At 33.8% G+C, this 21,528-nt stretch overlaps 3 protein-coding genes across 4 annotated transcripts; 2 read left to right on the top strand and 1 right to left on the bottom strand.

Annotated features, from left to right (window-relative positions):
* Positions 1–854: 854 nt before the first annotated feature.
* On the bottom strand, positions 855–10,037 carry LOC116405549 (flowering time control protein FCA-like). Of its 2 annotated transcripts, none has more exons than XM_031889505.1 (11): positions 9,848–10,037; positions 9,050–9,120; positions 7,509–7,587; positions 4,071–4,153; positions 3,941–3,992; positions 3,171–3,238; positions 2,856–2,922; positions 1,979–2,058; positions 1,816–1,880; positions 1,523–1,582; positions 855–1,083 (listed from the first exon to the last, which is right to left on the bottom strand). In XM_031889505.1, exons 1-11 carry the CDS (start codon positions 9,975–9,977, stop codon positions 870–872), a joined length of 969 nt encoding a protein of 322 aa, XP_031745365.1. In that variant the 5' UTR covers positions 9,978–10,037; the 3' UTR covers positions 855–869. The 2 variants fall into 2 exon arrangements, with proteins under 2 accessions (XP_031745365.1, XP_031745366.1); XM_031889506.1 differs by having other exon boundaries at positions 855–1,080.
* A 6,179-nt stretch (positions 10,038–16,216) lies between these two features.
* On the top strand, positions 16,217–17,877 carry LOC116405539 (protein REDUCED WALL ACETYLATION 2-like). The gene is made up of 4 exons (XM_031889502.1): positions 16,217–16,448; positions 16,618–16,740; positions 16,941–17,025; positions 17,688–17,877. Exons 2-4 carry the CDS (start codon positions 16,710–16,712, stop codon positions 17,875–17,877), a joined length of 306 nt encoding a protein of 101 aa, XP_031745362.1. The 5' UTR covers positions 16,217–16,448; positions 16,618–16,709.
* Positions 17,878–17,927: 50 nt separating this feature from the next.
* LOC116405538 (protein REDUCED WALL ACETYLATION 2-like) lies at positions 17,928–21,300 on the top strand. The gene is made up of 12 exons (XM_031889501.1): positions 17,928–17,975; positions 18,302–18,457; positions 18,756–18,905; positions 19,017–19,272; positions 19,352–19,473; positions 19,612–19,698; positions 19,784–19,872; positions 19,956–20,018; positions 20,118–20,174; positions 20,476–20,572; positions 20,661–20,819; positions 21,157–21,300. Exons 1-11 carry the CDS (start codon positions 17,928–17,930, stop codon positions 20,802–20,804), a joined length of 1,269 nt encoding a protein of 422 aa, XP_031745361.1. The 3' UTR covers positions 20,805–20,819; positions 21,157–21,300.
* The last annotated feature ends 228 nt before the right edge of the window (positions 21,301–21,528 follow it).

The raw sequence follows: 21,528 nt of genomic DNA, 5'->3' as shown, positions 1-21,528 counted from the left end.
TAGTCCTTCCTTTTCTCAGTTTTAATTGTGCCCTTTTTGTTTCAACCCTCCTCGTCAGAAGCCCTGCATTTTTCTCTCTTTGAATGGTCAAAGTTCCGAAGAAAGTGAATCTTTTGCCCACCAAGTTTTGCATGGGAGAATGAATACTCAAGATTGTATCCAAAAGCTTTCCTCCATGGTGTTGCACCCTTAATGTCAAAGGTGTGCTCATTTTAAGAGAGTGGAAAAGAATCTTGGCCAATTACTCCAGGATTGTGCATTTGTTACATCTTTGTAGAACAGGCTCTTTAGAATCTTTATGCTTCTGCTTGCTTGTAATAGAGGTCGTTGTTCCATGTTTGAGGAGCTACTGAATCCTCCTTTTCAGGACAAAGAAATGGTTCTTTGGCAATCTTATTTTTTCCTCGTTGTGAGACATTTAGCTTGAGAGGAATAGTAGAATTTATTGTGTAGACAAGCAGTCTAGAGTCGACCTTTGGTTGTGGTTAGGTTTAACTCACCTTCGTGGGTGTTTGTTTATGGTTTTTTCTGTAACTATCAGTTCAGTATAATTCTTTGGATTTGAGCCCCTTCTGTAATTGGGCGTTAGAACTTCTTTTTTGAATTGGCTTAGTATTTCAATGATTAGATCTATCACAATGGAAATTTAAATTCTTATGATATAATATACAAGAATTTATAAACCCTGAATCCTAATACATCGAGATAAAATGACACGTTAACTATTATAAGTGAGAAAGTTGAAAATTTTGAGGTTGTGAGGTTGATGATTTCTTGACTATGTATTAAAATATTAATATCATATGAGTTCTCCAGTTACAAATATGCTTCGGTTAAAGAGGGTGAAATGACCAAAAATACTGCTTTTACTACGTAGGCCTACATAAATAGCAATCAAAATTATATGTCAAACTCAAAAGGTAATAATAAATTACCAAATTCAAAGGTAGTCCCATTTCACTGGACCTAGGTGGCAACTGACCCCCAAAGGGATGAATACCAGCATCAATGGGTGGCCTGAAACCTCGTACATCAATTGGAATTCGATCACCCATAAATTCACCAAAATTAGGTGTTGGTCTGCTAAAAGCACAAAAAATGAACAGCGTGATTAGAAAATGTCAAGTCAATGCAAAAACAAGGAGTAATATAGCATGCTATGAACCATGGCTCAAGAAGGACGTTATAGACCATGTACTTGTGGCTTTTCTGTGGGAAGTTTTTTTGGGAAGAAACCTGCCATTTAGGAAGATGTTTGGTAGGTTGCCAGATTTGTGGCCCCTAACTGGAGCTCCCTTTTAAAACCATTTTCCAACTATGATTACTTCTGGTGAATGCCAGTTGGAGAATGTTTTTATTCCCTACTAGAGGATTGCCCACCTTTTGTTTTTCTCATTTGCAATGAAATTTGGTGATTGGATTTACTTTTTCTTTTTTTTTTATTTTTATAAGAAATATCAAGCAACTTCATGCAAACCCTCGCGAACTAAAGACAATGGGTATCTTCCACAGTGAATTTTACCTTGGCCCAGGTGGTTGAAAGCGAGAGCCAAAGCCTGGACCTCCAAATGCAGGAGTGCCCCTGAAAAAGCAAGATCCTCAAGTTATAAGGGCTTTTAGTGATTGACTTTTTTATTGAGAGAGAGAGAAAAGAGACAGAGAGAAAGAGGAAGAAGAAGAGGGAGAGAGGGAGAATACATGAAGTGAAGTTAAGGGTGTCAAATAAGATGTTAAAAGAAGAAAATAAAGGAGAAAATCCTTCAAAGAATCTATTTCAATTTCAAAATTTGATCATAAAGCTACATGATATCAAACCTTGAATCTCCAGGTCTGGGCTTCTTTGGGTCAGCAAAGCGGACACTTAATGGTTGATCACAACCCTAATTGTAGTTAAGGAGATTCATTAAGTAATAGGCTTTGGTAGTAAATAGTGTGCAGAACAAAAAGAAATACCATGAACTCAAGAACATAGACTTACTCTCATTGTAAAAATTCCATTAAGAGCATTTATAGCCGCCAGTGCCATGTCCCTATGTGAATACTTCACAAATCCACACCCTAAATTGCATGATTAGAAATATACTGAAAACCAAATAATGGTAGCAATAGGAATAATGACGTGATGATAAATTTTGAATCTAATAGTTGAACAGCCTAGCATAGCAGTGAATAGCTGAAGATGGGCAAAGTAGAATAGTATAATATCATATTGCCACCACTGGACGCAAATTTATTCAGTTCAATTAACTACATTCTATTTTCTCAACTTTTGACTCCAAAGATCCATCTTGCACTGACATTGGAAGACACTCTACAAGTTTCCGTTTAAAATAATAAAAATAAATATAATAGTAAAAAATAAACAAATGGTATCATAAAAGATATTGAGACTTGTTTTCTTATTTCATCTCACATTAGTAGATCTAAGCTAATTTTTAATCCTCCCTTATCTTCTCTCTTAGAATTTTGTCAGACAAAACCTTTAATCAAATTCCTAGATTCTGTTAGTTATTGACGATCTGATGGAGTAGCCAAAGTTGGTCTCCCATGGCCATCGCTTCTTCTCCACTAGAGTTATTGCGGAAGTGGAGACTAATCAATTCCTAGATTTCCATATTGATAAACGTTGAATCAAAGTTGAGAGTCATCCATTCATTTTAAGCACGAAGCGTCTATGACTCCTTCCAATATAAAATAATGAAGAATTCTAGCCAACAGAGCATCAACATCTAAATAATTTACATTTAACAACATACACTCTCCACATTACAAAAAACAGGGACCAAAAATTCATATTAATATCTAATTGTCAAAGTAACACTTAAAACAAGATCAAATAAATTTGAAAAGCATACCACGACTCTGTTTCATTTCATCCCGCATTAGATAAACATCTTCAACTACTCCATAGGGAGAAAAGATCTGTAATTAAAAATATTGATTAATGTCTTGAACTACTGGAAGTAACCCACAAGATCTTACTCCATGCAGAAGCACTAAGATGACCAAGGCATACACACCACCACAACCAAAAACCAAGTGACAATATGCGAAGAAAATAAACTTCCACTCAGATAGCAAACTTCATAATTTATTTGATGGCTCAAAAAAGAGAAACATGTGACAGTAATATCGGGGAAAAAGGGTATAGCCAGACAGTTATGACATACTTCCTTGACTTCTTTTTCTGAAGCTTGTTTATTTAGTGAACCAACAAACAATTTGTACTCAACTGCACCTGCAGAAATTAAGTATGGCAAAAAATGAATTAAATGATCAAAGGAAATTTTTATAGCAGACCGATTCAACTTTCTCCTGACTTGGAATGTCGGTGTGCCTAATTCCAGAACCATTAAATCATTCTTTAAGCTTTTCATTCACACTCATAAAAATAAAAGCTAAGGGGCGTTTGGCCCTAGGACTATGGGGAGGGGAGTGGGTTACGTTTGGGGGAAGGATTATGGAAAACCTAGGGTAGGTTTTCCATAATCCTTCCTTTCTCTCTTTTTCACTATTCCACTTTTTCCCCAATCCTTCTCACTCCTCCAATCCTCCCCCAAACACATACTATCATAACACTACCTATCATAGTCCTTCTCTCAAATGCATACTATCATAACACAGCCTATCATAGTCCTTTCCCCAAACGCATACTAAGTATTAGAGATAAGTTCCACCAAATAAACTATCTCGCATTATACTTCAATCACGTTATGTTCAGATTGAAATTCACATCTTAGTCTAACTTCTGTTTGTCATTCTCAAAATTGAATTTCTTAGATGTAACAACAAAATGTTAAAAAATAACAAAGCTTAGTACTGTCTCTAACCCCTTCCCACATCCTATCGCACAAAAAAATGAGGGGAAAAGAAGAAAAAAGAAGATGGTGAGGATTGATGAAGGTTAATAAATAAGAGACAAGCCAGAAGAGTCAATTACCAAGGCGCTCTCGCTCACCATCAGCATATCTAACTTGAATCGGGCCCACTCCCTGTAAACATATTTAAGACATATAGTAGCATTGCACACAAGGTATATATCAATAATATTTGGGGGAAAAGAAACTCACCCCAGGAAGGGTATGTTGATTGTGCAGGTTCCTAATTGCTCTATCAGCTTCTTCTGAGGTAGTATATTTTACAAAACAACATCCTGCATGAGTAAAGGCTATTCTGATTGGGCTACGTTGAATCACAACTTTTAAATAATGGAATAACATTTATGTGTGAACAGATAGGTAAACAGACATCTACATATAACGATAACGAGGCAAATGAAGAGGTAATAACACAGTCGCATGTAAAATTAGGTGCTACACCCACATTTATCATTTCATTATAGTCTACAGAAAGGCCGACTTTGCAGTTCCATTATAAAAAATATGCCTACTACAAAATCATGAAAATGTAATAGAAAGGGATACAAACACACACACACAAATGGAGAAGGAAAATTAATATCTATAGATGTTGATGGTCATGTTGGTTACAAACTGCGATCTACAAACACACAGGGAGAAGTAGGTAAAGAACACCAAGAACCCCACAGCTTTCATAAAGATAAAAAGCCAGTTAAAACCATCCAGAGAATATAAGTACACAACTTTAATTCCATTCATTCAATCCAAATAGAACAACTGTAGAGATAAACTATAGCAGACATCCACGTAAGGTTCTATATGTAAATGTCAAGGAATTGAAATCCACTGATTAACCATCTTATGTGAAACAGAAACTAAAAGACTGGGAAGAGTTCAAATGTTGGAAAAGCCAGCTATCAAGAAGTTCTCAGCATCAAGCATTCAGAATAAGCTAGTAAAAACACTGACATGCACATTATGACAGCCTAAATAATCATATGATTGATTGTTGTCTTCATCCATCAGCACCCCCACCACAACCACCATTCGATACCAATGATTATAATGGTAGAAAGAAGCCACAAGCTCTATATTTAAATGTCATTGATAAATTCTTTTACCATTCCATTTCATAAATATCCGTCTTCCGTTAGCTAGAGAATGTCTCATTTACAAACTTGAAGAAAATATCATATTCCAGTCCTAAAAACTTTAATTTAGCAAGCTAAGCTAGTAATAATAAAGACATCAAACAGCCTACTATCCTATAATTTTCTTTTATAGAAACAACTTTCACCGAGATAAAATTGAGAAAATATAGGGGCATACAAAAAAAAAACCCACCAAAAGAAAAGCCCTAAAAGAAAGGACTCCAACTATACAAAATAGAGCCTATAGAGGAGTTACAAAAAGACTTCGAAACCACAACCCAAAGAGAAACATGATATCTAACAAGAGACCAACCCACAAAAGATCACCTCTCTAACCCCAAACAACCTATTATTATGCTCCCCACAAAACCCAGAAAACAACACACACGTTCATCCATAAAAACACGAAAATGCAGATGGAGGGGAAACTCCCCCTTCAAATCATTAGAACCCCTATGTCGAGCAAGTGAGAACCCAAACGTCTGAAAGAAAAAATCCCACATAGCTCTTGCAAACTCACAATGGCAGGCGATATGATCCAAGTGTCACCCCACCTTCCAACAAAGAATACAACAAAGTGGTCCAACAAGCAAGGAAAGCTTCATCTATTAAACAACACATTCACTCAATCAATAAAACGAGAACTTGCTGCAATTTAACCACAGAAAAGTACATATTGATTACTGACTACATGCAGCCATGAAATACGTTAAGTAAAGCCATCAGAAACCACCTCAACTACATTATTCTACCGTATCAAAATTTTTACATAATAAAATTCCAAAAGGTTTGATAACGACCTTATACTGCCTCCTACAATCTAAAGCAGAGAACTTGAATAGGAAGACACACTATCATCCAAGTTAGAGTGAAGCTCCAAACGTGTAAATTCAGGGACTTCAGCAAGTATCCATCCAACAGAAGTATTGAAATCTATACTTGACACGGGATATATAACAAAAGAAATGTCACTTAGCACGCCAGTCACCAGTGCCTTTAGGTAGATTGAAGGACATATCCTCAGAAACTCAACATGATTGCATTGACAGCAGCATCGTGTTACTCAAACTAATTCTACAGTGAGGCTATACTAATTATCCAAGCCCCAAAAGAAAGTTCCGTAACTCCTATGGTCTACGCCTATGAACTTAATATTTCATACGTTCTACAAATTGTTTGTTTCCAGAAAGAAAAAGGTTTGAGGATTTATCCTGCAGCTGCCACAATGCAACATTGATATAAGGTAGTGTTCATGATAATAATAATATTTGTATGGACTGGAGAAAAGCATCATCAAACATCACAACCAACACACAGGATCTCCTTCTGCAAGAAGGAGAGAAGATCAAGACTTCAAACAACAGAAGATAAACATCAGTGCTGAACACTATAATGTTTTCATAAATTCATAATTCATGAAAAAATAGCAAGCCAGATAAAATTAATCACGAACACGGGGTACAAGCAAAAGATACAAGTTAACAGTGGAGCTAAGTGTTCCTTTTACAGGCTACAGCAAAGATACAAAAGGAATTTTAAAACATCACTAGATAAATGTGGGGAAAAAGAGGATGGTCAAGTGGTCAAAAAGGCAGAGTTTCATGTCGCAGCAGAACTCCTGAAGAGTCTGGCTTGAGACAACATAATTTGTTACAAAACCACATCTATCATCAGACATGATGGGTCTTCTTTCATTTGAAGGATAAAAATGAAAAACATGATCAACAAGGCCACAAACCAATCTATGTGCTCCATACCACAATAAACTTAACCTACTCAGAGAAACATACAAGCAGCCCGAAAATCTCGACACTCATCCATTCATTCTATGGATATCACAAAAGTAAACTATCAGTTACCAACTATCCATCCATATATACACTGTACGAAATCCATCGCAAGCCACTAGGAGATTCAACTTCATACCCATCACCATTTTACATTCCACACCAATAACAATCCAACGTTTGAAACCATTTAGAAAAAAACAACATTCACCACAACTAAAAAGGGGTTAAAAAAGAAAAGAAAAGAAGAAGCACACACTCACACACATTCATATCTTCCAAACTTACATTATATATGAACATAATTTTTTTATAAAAAAACGTGTATTTTCTAAATTAATAATTCTGTACATTTGTCACTATAAATCCTGACATAAGAAAACCCAAACTGCTGGCAGCAGAAACTCCCATTACAAAAGGAAAACAAAAAAGGGTTATATCCTTCATTGCTGCAGCTAGTCAGCCAAGGCACGGTCTTTTGTGCTCCACTGCCATACAAAACTTGATATTATAGCAGGTTTACATGCCTTGTCTTCTTCTTGTTTGGCATGGTGGTCAAAAAGTTAGGATCGCAACGAAAACCAACAAGCACCAAACTTGTTGCAAAAACAAACTGAGACGAGCTCACGATTTCCTCGAGCCTCTCAAAACCTGAAATCACATGCGTATGAACCAAAAGTGATTCATACAAAATAGAAAGTTATGCTTACCTTGTTGTTGGCCTGTTCTCTTATCCTTTATCAAAGCTACTTCAATCACATTTCCATGTTCTTCAAACAATGGACGAATCTGGTATCAAATAAGCAAAGTTTATCTAAGAAATCCATCTACTTTTTTAATTTAAATAACAACTTTCATTGAAAAAAAATGAAAGAATATGTGGGCCATGCAAAAAATAAAAAAATCAAAGAAATCCATCTACATGCCAAAGCAACTAATTGAAGCCCCCAAAATTACACTGGCTCCAGGAGTTAGTGATCTAAGGGTGACAACATAAATAATTGGTCGCACGGAATAAAAACTTGGGATTGAAGTGAGCTAAACATCTTTTTCCAAGTTCCCTCACTCCCTATAATCCAACCTATTTCTCGCAAACCATATATCCATGGTCACAAAACATTGCTAGCCACAAAGGACTTATATCCAAAATAGAGGGTGTGAGACACCTTTCAATGAACCCTTTGAACAACAAATGAAAGGGAGGAAAGCTCAATAAATTAGTCAGATAAGACCATTCTGTAGTTGAAATTATGAGATACAAACTCTATTAAAAAGTATACGAACAATCAAATGGAAAAATTATTTGATAGAAAAAAATAAGATAAGCACTTGGATGTAGCTTTCCTTAACTTTCTTTAATTGCCAATTTGCCAGCAGCCATGCTTGTGTCCCAACAGTTGTAAGTAACATTAAGTTTCACATCGATAATGTCATAATACCTTCTTATGGAACCAACCTAACACCTTGAGGAAGTCCAATTTCATAGCATTCTAATATCCAGAAGAGAAGGGATGCAGGGAAGGGACCAGGACCATAAATTAATCATCAAGATCTACAGCAATAGAGCCCCAAAACCAATACTTTGCCCTCCTTATCTCTTCCAATGTGAAATGGTCCTCTACAACTCCCTATCCTATATATAAATGGACTACCGCTCAAGACCATCAGCATTGAAGTGTTAATAGGGAACCTCATAAAGCAGGAGGATCTCTCTCTCTCTCTTGATACATGTGTATATCCTTGGAAAACAAGGACAGTGTCCTCATTCCTCCATAACAAGAGAAACAATTATGTTTCTCTCTTTCCTAACAAAGGCGATCCTATGAGAAATATAGAAATTGTAAGATTTACCCTATTGGGCCCACTTGACTTAAGTCTTCAACATATTCCACCCATGAACAAACCATGCATAATTTCAAACTTATTAAAAGTACATTCCGAGAAACACCAATTTGTATGATCCTAATCTCTCACCACCTCAAAACAAGAGAACCAATAGGAATGTCATGCAACAATAATGCTTCGATGCCTGCCATTCCTTAAACCTCCCAACTCACCAAGAGCCCATTCTATAATACAAGTAAAAGAATGTGAAAGCATTTCATCTCTATAAGAAATCCCACAAACCTAGAGTTTCTCATAACATAAAAGAATTTAGACATGCCTAGCTTCAATTTTGTTAATACAGTGTGAACAAGTGGAGGACCGACTTTGAGGATTTTCAACAACTTAATGAATACTTAAGACTTACAATTTCTTCCGTGGCTGTCCTTGGAACCGATCCAACAAATAGCTTGGCAAAATTGCTTCCATCGGAATGATCTGAAGATAGAAGATGACGAAATTAGCAAGCTGCAAGCTAAGTGCTGCCTGAAATACATGAGAACTACACAAAAAATATATCTCACACATTGATCACACTGAAAGGAGAGTAAGTGTTTCTTCTCAATATACGTTAACATTGTCTTTTTTGGGTTAGAAAACAATTTCATTGATGAATGAAATAGCCAAAGATACAGAAGGAGTGCATTAAAGGGTTGTTTCCCATTTTACCCTAAAGAAAGAAAGATTATCGCTTTCTATACCCAGTATATCTTTACACCAAAATGTTCATCACTCAATAACTAAAATGACAGCACACTGAAAGGTCAATGCCTCTCATAAAAAGTGGAATTACGATCACTAGAAAATGAGAAAACATTAATAGACTTTAGAAGACTATCCACCCCAAATTGATGCCTAACGGTTACCATAAGCTTTTTTTTGTTTTTTCCCCTTCTGACGGGAGCTAATTATGATCAAAGTAATCGATATAACTTCACATTAACAATAAAGTTCATTTTTTTAAGAACATAATTCAGACATTGTATAGAGTTTTAATAATCTCTCAAAAAAAGCCCGAAAGGGTGAAGTAAGCACAAAAATCATTTAGAATCAACGAAGCGAAAAGTTGCGTGAAAAATAACTGCAAAAAAATTACCTAATGTTCTTATCAATAAACGAAATAAAAGAAACAGAAATTGAATTAATCCACAAAATCTAACCTAACCTGGAGAACTTCCACGGCCGGCAAAAGGGTAACCCCGTTTCTGTCCAACAACAGGTGGCGGTTGGAAACCGGACCCAAAACCACCATCCCCAGGACCAGGAATTGGACGGAATCCCCCGGCAGTTCCCATCGGGCGAAACCCAGCAGCAGGGGGAGTAGAGTATCGAGGAGGCTGTCGAAAGGGCGACGGTTAGCTCCAGCAACGCCACCACGGAAGTTGCTGGGACTCCGTCGAGTGTCGTGGTGGTTCACGGGGAGTCCGAGAAGCGAGAAGGAGCTGCAGAGTGACGAAAGGGTGGGAATCTTGGTCGGGGCCATAGCGGTCTCCTCTGTGCCTATCCAGCTTTGCGGAAGTGAGAAGGCGAATACCCAAAATTTGTAAAGTCCTGCTGGAGAACGGTGAAAGAGAAATTCCAAAATCTTAGCACTCGGTCGGTATCTTTGAGCGAGGCGAAGAAGAGAAAATGGAGTCAGAGTCGGGAGCAAAAAGAGGAATCCCGCCCTGTCACATAGAGGAGAGAAGTACATTTAATAATAAACAACGATCATTTATATGGGCCCGAAGGTAAATAATAGGCCCATCAAACCCATTGGGCTGTTTTAGCAGCCTATTCCGATCTCGGCTGTATTTTGAGTCCGTCGTTGATAATATATTTGAAAAAAAGGGCTAAATTGCAAACAAACCCACAGAGGAAAGTTTTAGACAAAATATGAAAGATAATATTTTACAAACCATTATAACCTTTCATTAATTATTAATTATATAATATGAATATTAATGACATATTATATTTATAAGATTATTTGAAAAATTATCTTTTTAAATGGTTTTAATTTAATATGAATTTCAAATCTTTCTTAAATTAATTAATATGGTATAAATTTGAAGTATCTTTTAAATTAATTATAAATTAAAATATTTTATAATTTTTATAATTTTTTTCTAAATTGTAGTAAACTATTTATATATTCTTTCCAAAATTATATTTTTACCTAATTCTTTTCTTAGTCCGATAGTCACAATATACCTATTCTTTTTCATCACCGACAACTATTTTTACCTATTATTCTCCATCTTTTGAAGCTTTTAGATATTCAATCATAAAATTCGAATTTTTTATTATATTGTTTTCTCAATTTGTATCCAAATTTCTCATAACTGTAAGCTGCAAATCTTAACAAGTGGCGCATGTAAATTCTTCATCACACAATCTCCATCACCTGAAGCTACGATAAAAATCCACAGTAAGTCATTTGTTCTTTTACCTATTTAAAATTAAATAGTTAAACAACAAAACTACCTGATTAGTTCATTCTTATTATATCATTTGCGTATATATCGTATATATTAACAATATACCCCTCGTTTTAATATTATTCTGATATGATTTTAGAAATATATATCACATATTATTTATTATTATACTAGTTTTATAATATTGTCGGCATTTGTATACGTTATTTATTATATATATCACATCTTATTTACATTATATTAGTTATTATTAACTCTGGAGATATAATATTTTAGTTGATGTTTTATTATATATATCATATAAAACACTAACTAATGTTTTTCTCAACATCACATTACTATAAAATAGTTTTAATGACATATATTATATTACTTATCATAATTATTTCTCATTCATGTTCATATAGTCATAAACAACTTTAATACATAAAAATAGTATTTCAAACATAATGTATTATTTACCACATAAGATATAAATAAAATAAAAAAACATAAACAAATTGATATAAGAACCTTTCACTAATAAAATACACTGAATATATATGTTATTTGGTATATACCTCATATTATATACAATAATACTCATATTATACAGTAATACCTTATACATAATTCCTACAAATTTTGTGTTTAAATTTGTTGTTTGTAGAATAAATATTACTAAAACAGTAGTAAACGACATGATCATACATACTTTTTTTTTTATATATATAATGTATTTGATTACATTATACTTTAATATATATGCAATCTACGGTAGTTATGTTCTATGTTTTAGTATATATATACCTCATATTATATACAATAATAGTATATGACATATAGTTCTATTATTATTTTGATAGGATGATCGTTCTTTTCAACGTTGAATTCTTAATAAACTCTATAATGTATCACATTCAAAACTAAATTTTCGTTTGTTTGCTTATTTAATCGAATATTTAAAATATACCTATATATCAAATGTTTCATATATTTTGAATATAATCTAAAATATACATAATATACCAAATGTTTTTTACCTCGAACTCTCTAAAATTTCGAAGTAAAACAGTAATCCACGATGGAAAGGAGTAGACAACAGTTTTCGTGGAAGGAATTCTTTCCAAAATTGTATCTCACTATTTCTTCCATTTAGATATTTGTTATAAATCAATTAAATAATAGAAATTTGTATTAAATTATTTTGGGCACACACTCATTTTCAATACGGTATCTCATCTAGATATTGTTATAAATCAATTAAATTAAATAATAGAAATTTGTATTAAATTAATTTGGGCCCACTTCTTTCCAAAACTATATCCCATTTTTTTCCATTTAGATATTTGTTATAAATCAATTAAATAATAAAAATAGGTATTAAAGTAATTTCAGCCTACATTTATGTAATATACTAGTCCATTTAGGACTTTTATGAAATTTATTAGTAATTTGGATCATTCATGTAATATCAGTAGCAATTTAGGCTATATGAGTTAAAGACCCAAAGATAAATGAGAAATAAATAACTATGAATTTTAGTTAATATGGGATATACACCTAAGTTTGCTCAATTTTAGTCTCGATTACGATAAATCGTACATCTAATTTTCCGTTTCCTTTAAAAAATTGTTGATAGAACTAAGACATGCACAACGGAAAAAGAATCGAATTTCTACCCTAATCGTCACAATTAACATGAACCATAAACTAATCAAATTAGGGTTTTAGGAAATATTACCTTTGAAGCTTTCAAAAAACTTTGATACCTCCTCCTTACCAATTCAAACCGAGACCACCACTAGTATTCAACTACTATCCTCTGGACAAAAAACCGGGTTGTGGACCAATTTGGTGTAGAAAGTAACGGAGATAAAAGGGAATTGGAAGGTAGAAGTTTTTTTATTGTTGAGATATTGGAGAATGATAAAAAAAGTCAAAAGTTTTCAACCATTTGAAAACACCCCTATTTATAATCTAATTACATGCAAAAATGCATGTAATTAATTTGTCAAATCTCAACACCTAATGTTCCACTAACAATTAGTGGAACTTAGTGGCTAGGTGTTTACATCTCATATAGCCACATATCCCACTAACTTAGTCCAAGGGTAAAATGGTCATTATATTATTCAAATCAAACTTTGACTTTTACAAGTCAAAAGTCAATATTTTGACTTTTTAGCATTTTGTCCGTCTTGACTAATTCCAACCTCCCGAGCATGAATCCGCATTCACTTTTTCAAAATTCAAATCACATTGAATATAAGGTCGGTCAAAGTTTGACTTTCAAAGTCAAAAGTCAACATTTTTACTTTTTACAATTTTTGACCATTCCATCAATTCCGAGCTTCTTAGTATGAATCCGCATTCATACTTATAGCATGTAAAACACAAAGCTCTATTTCTAATTAGAAGATCGACGACTATATCACTATATTTGTTGATTTATCTTTCTTCTCCCAATTCGAACAATTGGGCTTATTTCATCACATTGTTCTAAATTTAATCCATATGAGCTAGCAGAGGAACCTAATGGACCTATAGATCATGGGCTCCAACGATTCAAGATTAACTAGTTAAACTCTTAGACCCAGTTAATTAACATTCGTTAACTAACGGGTCATTCCACTAAAGTCCCGTAGTTGCACTCCCCTCACTATAGATATATTTTGTCCATTTGATAAAATCATAATCAGTAAGTTAATCATTCACAGGTTGCTCGTAACCTTGGCTGGGGCAAAATACCGTTTTACCCTCAAGATTACATCTTGCTCCTTAAGTCTCACTAATCCACTATTGAACAATTGTTTAAGGTTCAACCTATAAACTTAATCCCTCTCATATCAATGAGAGAGTGGGCCCCATTGTTCAAGACTTGGATTCAGTGCTTAAGAAACAACCTATCTACTAACCTTAAAGTGGGTAGGAGTGAATTTCATCTTGTACCCTATGTTTCCAGCTATCCACCCGATCTACCCTTGAAATGGAGGCTTATTGGGCCAACTGATGAGCTGCCCTCACCTATGCAGACCTAAGGATAATTCGTGTGAACAAGAGTTCATAGTTAACTCAGGATTAAGTTACCTAGGTCATCAATAATCGGGATAGTCAGTTTGAATAGTAAACAGTGTTATAACGTAAAAGACTAATTCATGGTTCAGTCTTATGTAAACACTTTACATAGGATGCCCCCAACTTTCATGTCTCTACATGAACGATTCAGGATCACCTCGTTTGTACTACAAAGTGGGCCGCATCCATAGTTTATCTAAATAAGGCGCCCAACCTTTATTCGTATATTATGGACTATTTAGGCTATATACTAACTTGATCCACGTTATGTTTACACATAAAGTTCAAGTTTATTAAAAAAATAGCATTGGAACTTGATTTTTGGATTTAAGATTATAATATTTAATTTATCAATAACAACTTTGTTGAACATAATATGATTACAAACTACGAGTTTTAGGACAAAAAATTTCAAAATTGTCACTTAGATGAAAGGTAGTTGGTAAAAAAAATGATAAAAACTTATAAAAAAAAAAAAACTAAAAAGTTAATTTCAAATGTTTTTTTTGAGTTTCTCAAAAATGGATAGTTATTGGTAATAAGGGCCATTTAATGGGGATTTGACATTTTAAACAAAATTACTAGTTGAATGTTGAGCATTAGCTGTTTTTACAGATATTTTATGGTGTGTTTTTAATTATTTTCATAAATTGTGCTATTTGCTATATTTAAAAAAATAAAAAATAATGTCATTTTGTATGTATTTTCATTCTAAAAGTATATTCACTTAGCATAATAATTACAATGAATAACAAGTTTTGTGGCTAATAATTAAGCGATGGCAATTGTTTGAAATAATTAAAAATACAAAAAAACTCTTATCACTAATATTATATGTAGTTGACTATTAGTGATGTAGTTGCATTTCATAATTGAATTTGAATTTGATTGTACATGCGAAGGATTTTGCCATGGTATCATATTTGATAATAGTTTGGATCATTGGTATGTCTGCATACATTTCTATTCACACACTCTATTGCACTATGCTGTAACTACTGTCGTTGTTCAGTAGAAATTAATGTTTAAGCTATTCCAATTAAAAATGACTGGAAGTATGAAGCTGCAATAATGACAATCAAGAGTACACAGTGTATACATACATATATTTATTATCTTCCTTAGGTTATTGAACTTTATAAGATATACAATTCAGTTAATGACATCCCTCCAATCACTTGAAATTGGTTCTTATACCTCATCCAATTTCGGGCTAGAATAACAAAGAATCATATGTTTGTGGTTTCATTTGTGACATTCATCGATGAGGATATATGTTCATGGTTTTCTTTTGGTACGTGTAATTAAATATCCGCACACGAGTTGTCCACTCACACTCTAGAACTCAATAATTACAAAACATGGCTTGATGACATTTTTACCGAACAAATTTGACATTTCATCTTGACGTGTTTCGTTCCCAATTTCCCTTGCTGCCTTATGTTGTACTAAACAAACTAGCGTACTTGTAAAATCATTTTTGTTGTTATCTAATAGGTCATCAACCTCGAACACTTTATAATGTGATGACGATCAAATATAAAAGTTAACATTCTATCCAATCAGATAATCGTCAAAATTTTAAACAACAAACACATTACACACTTATCATACAAGAAATTGAAAAGTTTAAAACAAGTTAATCATTACACATGTAGAGAATAGATTTATTAGACATAAAATTTAAAATTTATATACCCATATATTTGGTTAGATTTAAAAAACAAAACAAACAATAAATTCAAAATACAAACATTAAACCTTCCTTTTCAACAACAAAGAGAAAATATGGTATTAGTGAAAGATGACCATGGAGAAATGTTTCTTTTTAATTCAACAAACCAAAATAACAATTCAATAAGCGTACATTAATCCCTCCAGAAAAGACTATCACACACACAAAAAAGAAAAAAAAAAAAAATCTAGACAACATTTAAAATTAGCGATTATTCTATAATCGTAATTAGCGACATAACTAACCATTAATTAATAATTTGTAAACAACACAACTTTATTATAGAACTCCCCATGCATTTGCAAAAAAACGTAGAAAATAAATGAACCAAGCTTTGACTACACGCCAACGTTCCCCCTCCGTGCCGCCGCCCATGGCGGTGCCAAATTCTCGCCCCTGGAAGAAACTCCGGGCTGCAGCTTCCGCTAAATCAAAACCAAATTCATCTCGAATTCACGCCGAAGACAAACTTCAACTTCAAGTTTTCTGTAGCGGTGATCTTCGGCGTTTGCAGCGTTTTCTCTCGAATCGGTTTCACTCTCAGTAACTTCAACGTTAGTAACTCTTCAATTTGTGGTTATGCTTCCATTTATTGTTTAGAGCTTTCTTCTTTCTTTGATTTACTGTTCTTCTTCCTCTTCTACATATATATATATATATACACTTCCGATGGAACACTTCTCTTCACTCGCCTTCTTCTGTTTTCTTCTTTTCATTTGCCAGCGCCAAAACGTAATCTGTAATGCTTCGTGTTGTATTGTAAGCATTTCTTCTCATCGACTTCTTCCATTTCGGATTTTCGGTAATTGACAGCAATGGCTCTACTAGGCTGTGACTCACGCCCAGGTTTGTATTCCAGTCACATTCCAACTATTTCAATTCATTAGATTATCTGATACCTTGATTTGAAGCTAAATTCTAATGTTGTAGTTTTTCTTATTCTTTCGTTCGCCAGCTCCACTATTTATTAACGACAATTCATTATGAATGGAACCTCGTTTAAAATCATTATGGATTTATACGTCTTCGTCACTTGATCGATACAGGTTTCATGTCTTATCGGATTTGTATCCATTTTCGTGCGTGGATTTATTCGGAGTACTTAGTATTTAAAAAGAAGTCTTCCAAAGTGTAAGTTGAACGATTCCTTTCTAACTGTAATTTTTGTTGTCCTCTCTTTTCTTAAGACGTGTTCATTTTTACGTCATCTCTCTTCTCTCAGCATACTTCTACATCTGTTAATCAAGAGGAGCGCAGAAATTAGGTTTATTAGGAAGAGCTACATTACTTTTGATTAGAAATTCAACTTTTTTTTCTTTTTGACCCATTAGACGATATAGGCTAACCTTTTGTTAAGCAGTAATTTAAGATGATATTAGAGCATGTAGTTTAGGAGATCTTGTGTTACTTCCTCTTCAATTAATATCAATTTCACCTATTAAGTCTTTCAAGTATTTCAAATTTACAAGTGAGAGAGAGTGTTAGATGATTATAATATTAAATTTGATTTCACTCATTAGTTTAAGCCTTTGAACCCGTCCATTTCTTGTTTTCCTTGAACTCAAATATAACTTTTCATTGATCACTAAAAGGTTTGGTTTCTTGTTGAAAAAGTAAACCAGCCTAGTCATAAAAAGAGACTAATAATTGTAACATTGAGAGAATGTATTTTCTCCGAAAGTGGTAGTATCTGGTGCTTTTTGTTATATATGTTGGCTCTAGATGTGAGGGTATTTGAGGACAAAAGTTTTCATCTTTTAACATTTTCATGTTGAAACTGAATTATTTTTCAGAAGGCATTCTGATATTGGCTTGACTGAGGTAGAAAATCTTACTGGAAAGGAAGATGATAGAGCTGCTTTATTAGATGGGGAGGCTATCAAGTCTATTCCTTATGGAGCTCGAATTCCACCTTCTTCTCTAGTTTTATCAGGTTTACAAAGGGAAGCATTATTTCTCCTACTTCAGCTGCTGTTCCTTTAGGTTTGCTTATGTCTGTTTGCTTGTGTTTTATTTTGCTTGCTAGGTTCGTTATGCTGAAGAGTCATTCTGATAGAAAATCGAATGTTACTCAGAGCAGCGTACGTAAACCCTTGCATTGAATTTAGCTAAATATTTACACGTGCATCTCTCGAATGTTGAATTTTGTTCCTTTTTTTTATTAATACACACTTCTCTCTTTCTACTCAGATCCGAACTTGGTCTTCTTTTAGCATACTTCTACATCTGTGACCGTACTGATATATTTTGGAACAGGAACAAAGGTGTCTTAAATGCACTCCTTTCTTCCAATTTCTTTAGTAATTTATATTTGTTTTCTTTTTACATTGTTCATTAGACACCATTTTGATATGTTCTTTCACACTAGTTGTCCTGTCTAATCTTCTTACATCGTAAAATTTTGCAGAGTTACAATCGAGATCTTTTCGCTTCCTCTTCTTCTTCTCATCACGTTTCTGCAATTACTACATTCAAAATACATCAAGATAAATCACACATTTTCAGTGAAACCTTGCTCTTCTTGAATAGGCATCAAACGGAGGAGTGGAAAGGATGGATGCAGGTCAGTCACTCGTACACATATTTATTAGCCTTTTCTTCATTACTCTCGATGAAAGCACAGTTTTTTTTATCAATATGTGTGTGTATGTTTGAAATAAGCTTAAAAAAATTTGCATCCATTTAACAGGCAGTTGTTTTTTGTTAGTTGCTGACTCACATCAACCAGCAGATTTGAATTTAGTGAAGCATGTTTCCTATTTACGTTTAGTTTTATTTTCATCCCTAATCTTGCCATTCTTAATGTGAAGTTGTTTACAAAGTTACAAGTGCTAACTTCATTTTTTTTTGTTCCTCTACAGGTAATTTTTCTGATGTACCATTACTTTAATGCAAGAGAAATTTACAATGTGGGTCGTGTATGTGTTGCTGCCTACGTGTGGATGACTGGATTTGGGAATTTTTCATATTACTATGCTCGTAAAGATTTTAGCCTCTCTAGATTTGCTCAGGCATGTTCTCCTGTTGATTCTTCAATTTCTTGCTAGTAAATTTTGAAAGAAAATTTTTTTGTGATCAAAACTATTATTCCATTGACTTTTTACATCTTTTTTGTTGAGCAGATGATGTGGCGGCTTAATTTCTTGGTGTTTATGTGTTGCATAGTCCTTGACAACAGTTACATGTTATACTACATCTGCCCCTTGCATACCTTTTTCTCTCTCGTGGTATGTGGCATTATTGGTGTTCTTCACAAGTACAATGAGATTAAAGCCGTCATTGTGGGCAAATTTTTTGTTTCCTTTTTGGTCGTTGTCCTGGTGTGGGAAATACCTGGAGTGTTTGACGTCCTTTGGGAACCATTTACCTTCCTTCTAGGTAGCTTTAGATCTATTTTATCTATTAGAGGATAGAGAATTTCCTCCAACCAACCTAAACTTTGAAATTTTGATTGCAGGATATAAAGATCCAAATCGAAAGGTAGAAAACTTGCCCCCTATGTATGAGTGGCACTTCCGCACAGCTCTTGATCGCTATATCTGGATATTAGGCATGATATATGCATACTATTATTCAACTGTAAGTTTAAACGTGCTCGATCATGTACTATCTTCATGTTTTTAATACCTGAAAATTCTAGTTCTTTCGTGGCAACATAAGCCATCTTATCGTCCATTTTCCTTTAAGAAATTCTTTACAATGGAATGCTTTTGATAGATTGAAAAGTGGATTGAAAAGTTAGATGATGCAAAACTGAAGCCCAGGATATTCATCAAAACGACAATTGTTGTGACATCTGCAACGGTAGAATGTTTGTTACTTTAACATATAGCGCAGTCTTGTCCTGGTTTTACCTTCCTCTAGTTCAAGCCGTTTTGTTACTTTTCAGGCCGCATATCTATGGTTTGAGTACATATTCAAATTGGACAGCATTACTTACAACAAATATCATCCTTACACTTCTTGGATTCCCATCACGTATGTGAACCTTTTCTTATATGGAATTTGAAATAGAAAAGCTATATATGTTAGTTAAGTATCGTCTTGTTCACGTGGAGCAGGGCCTACATATGTATACGAAATGTTACCCAGAGTTCCCGTAGCTATACGTTGACCCTTTTCGGGTAAATCTTCTTGTTTGCTATTTTATTTGTTATTTAAAACCCATTTACTGCTTTGTTTTATAATGTAATTTAACATTTAATTACTTTAAACCCATCCAGTTGGATTGGAAAGATTTCACTGGACACATACATCTCGCAGTTCCATATTTGGTTAAGGTATGAAACTATGAACCTCTTTTTTCAGCTAGTGTTTTGTCGTTACATGCATAAATTAGTTTCCAAGAAACGCAATACATTTTTATGAATTCCGAAATTTCAAATTCTGTAGGCATAACAATTTATTAACAATGAAACTGGTAACTGGAAACTGATCTTGTAGACTGGCTATTTTGTATATCCTTTAGATTATCTCACCCATCAATGAAATCATTTCTTATCCAAAAAACGATCATACCCTAATACATGTATACTAACTTTAATAACGGTCTCTACTCTACGCTTTAACTTGATCTTCCAGATCAAATGCTCCTGATGCCCAGCCGAAGAAGTTGCTCATTATCATTCCAAATTATCCCTTATTGAACTTCATGTTTACGACTATCCTATTTATGGCGGTAATTATTACTAGTTATTTACTTTTACGTGTTGAAGCTTTTGAATGTGCACATTTTGATCCCATGTGTGTCCTTGCCTCGCCTACAGATTTCTTACAGGCTTGCTGAGCTGACAAATACATTTAAAATGGCTTTGGTACCTAACAAGGACAATAAGCGCATTATGCATAACATAATTACCGCAGCTGCAATCATGGGCATCTTATACTCCTTGTCATTTCTATTCCTTTAAGTTTCTCCAATCTTGGTAAGTCACCCTCTACTTGGTTTCTTAAAATATTTTTCCATTCTTTTTCTTCGTCAATTTGTAGCTTTTTGAAAAGGACAAGAGATAGAGTTTAAAAGAGCATAGCTCAACCGACATCACAAGTATGTACTCTCAATCTCGAGGTTTAATGTTTGATCTCTCCACACTACATATTGTCATTTCGAATGGTTAAAGACAAGTGTGAGATGAATTAATCATTTCAAAATCAAATTGGAACTTGCTCTTTTAAGTTTGAAATATAAAATTGACCATTGGTAATCCAAATTTATGGTGTAATTCAATTTGTAACAACCTATTGCCATTGTTGATATTGCAGGTTTGATGATAATGAAAGATTGTATAGAAGAGCATTGCAGTGTACTACAATTTTATGTGGAAGACACAATGGAGCATTCAAATTCAAAAGAAAAATGTTGAATTATGGAATTTTCTCGTAAGAAAAGAAAGAAAGAAAAAAAAATTTGTTTGATTGGTTAATCCACTTTGTTCTTAGTAGGTTATTAATTGAAATAAAGTACATGTTGCCACTACTTTAGGCCATGGTTACTGAAAATTTAGACGAGGACTCCCCCATTTTTTTTTTTTTTTTGTAATTTTGTAATGTTTTCATAGTCAAATAAATTGGCAAAATCATCTTTTTGATGTGCATTCCAATTTACTTGCAATGACTTGTACGTTAGTAGTTTTG

The sequence above is a fragment of the Cucumis sativus genome, unplaced genomic scaffold (assembly GCF_000004075.3).
Source record: "Cucumis sativus cultivar 9930 unplaced genomic scaffold, Cucumber_9930_V3 scaffold116, whole genome shotgun sequence".
Taxonomy (NCBI): domain Eukaryota; kingdom Viridiplantae; phylum Streptophyta; class Magnoliopsida; order Cucurbitales; family Cucurbitaceae; genus Cucumis; species Cucumis sativus.
Note: the sequence above shows the minus strand (reverse complement) of the source record. Positions and strands in the feature narration are given on the sequence as shown.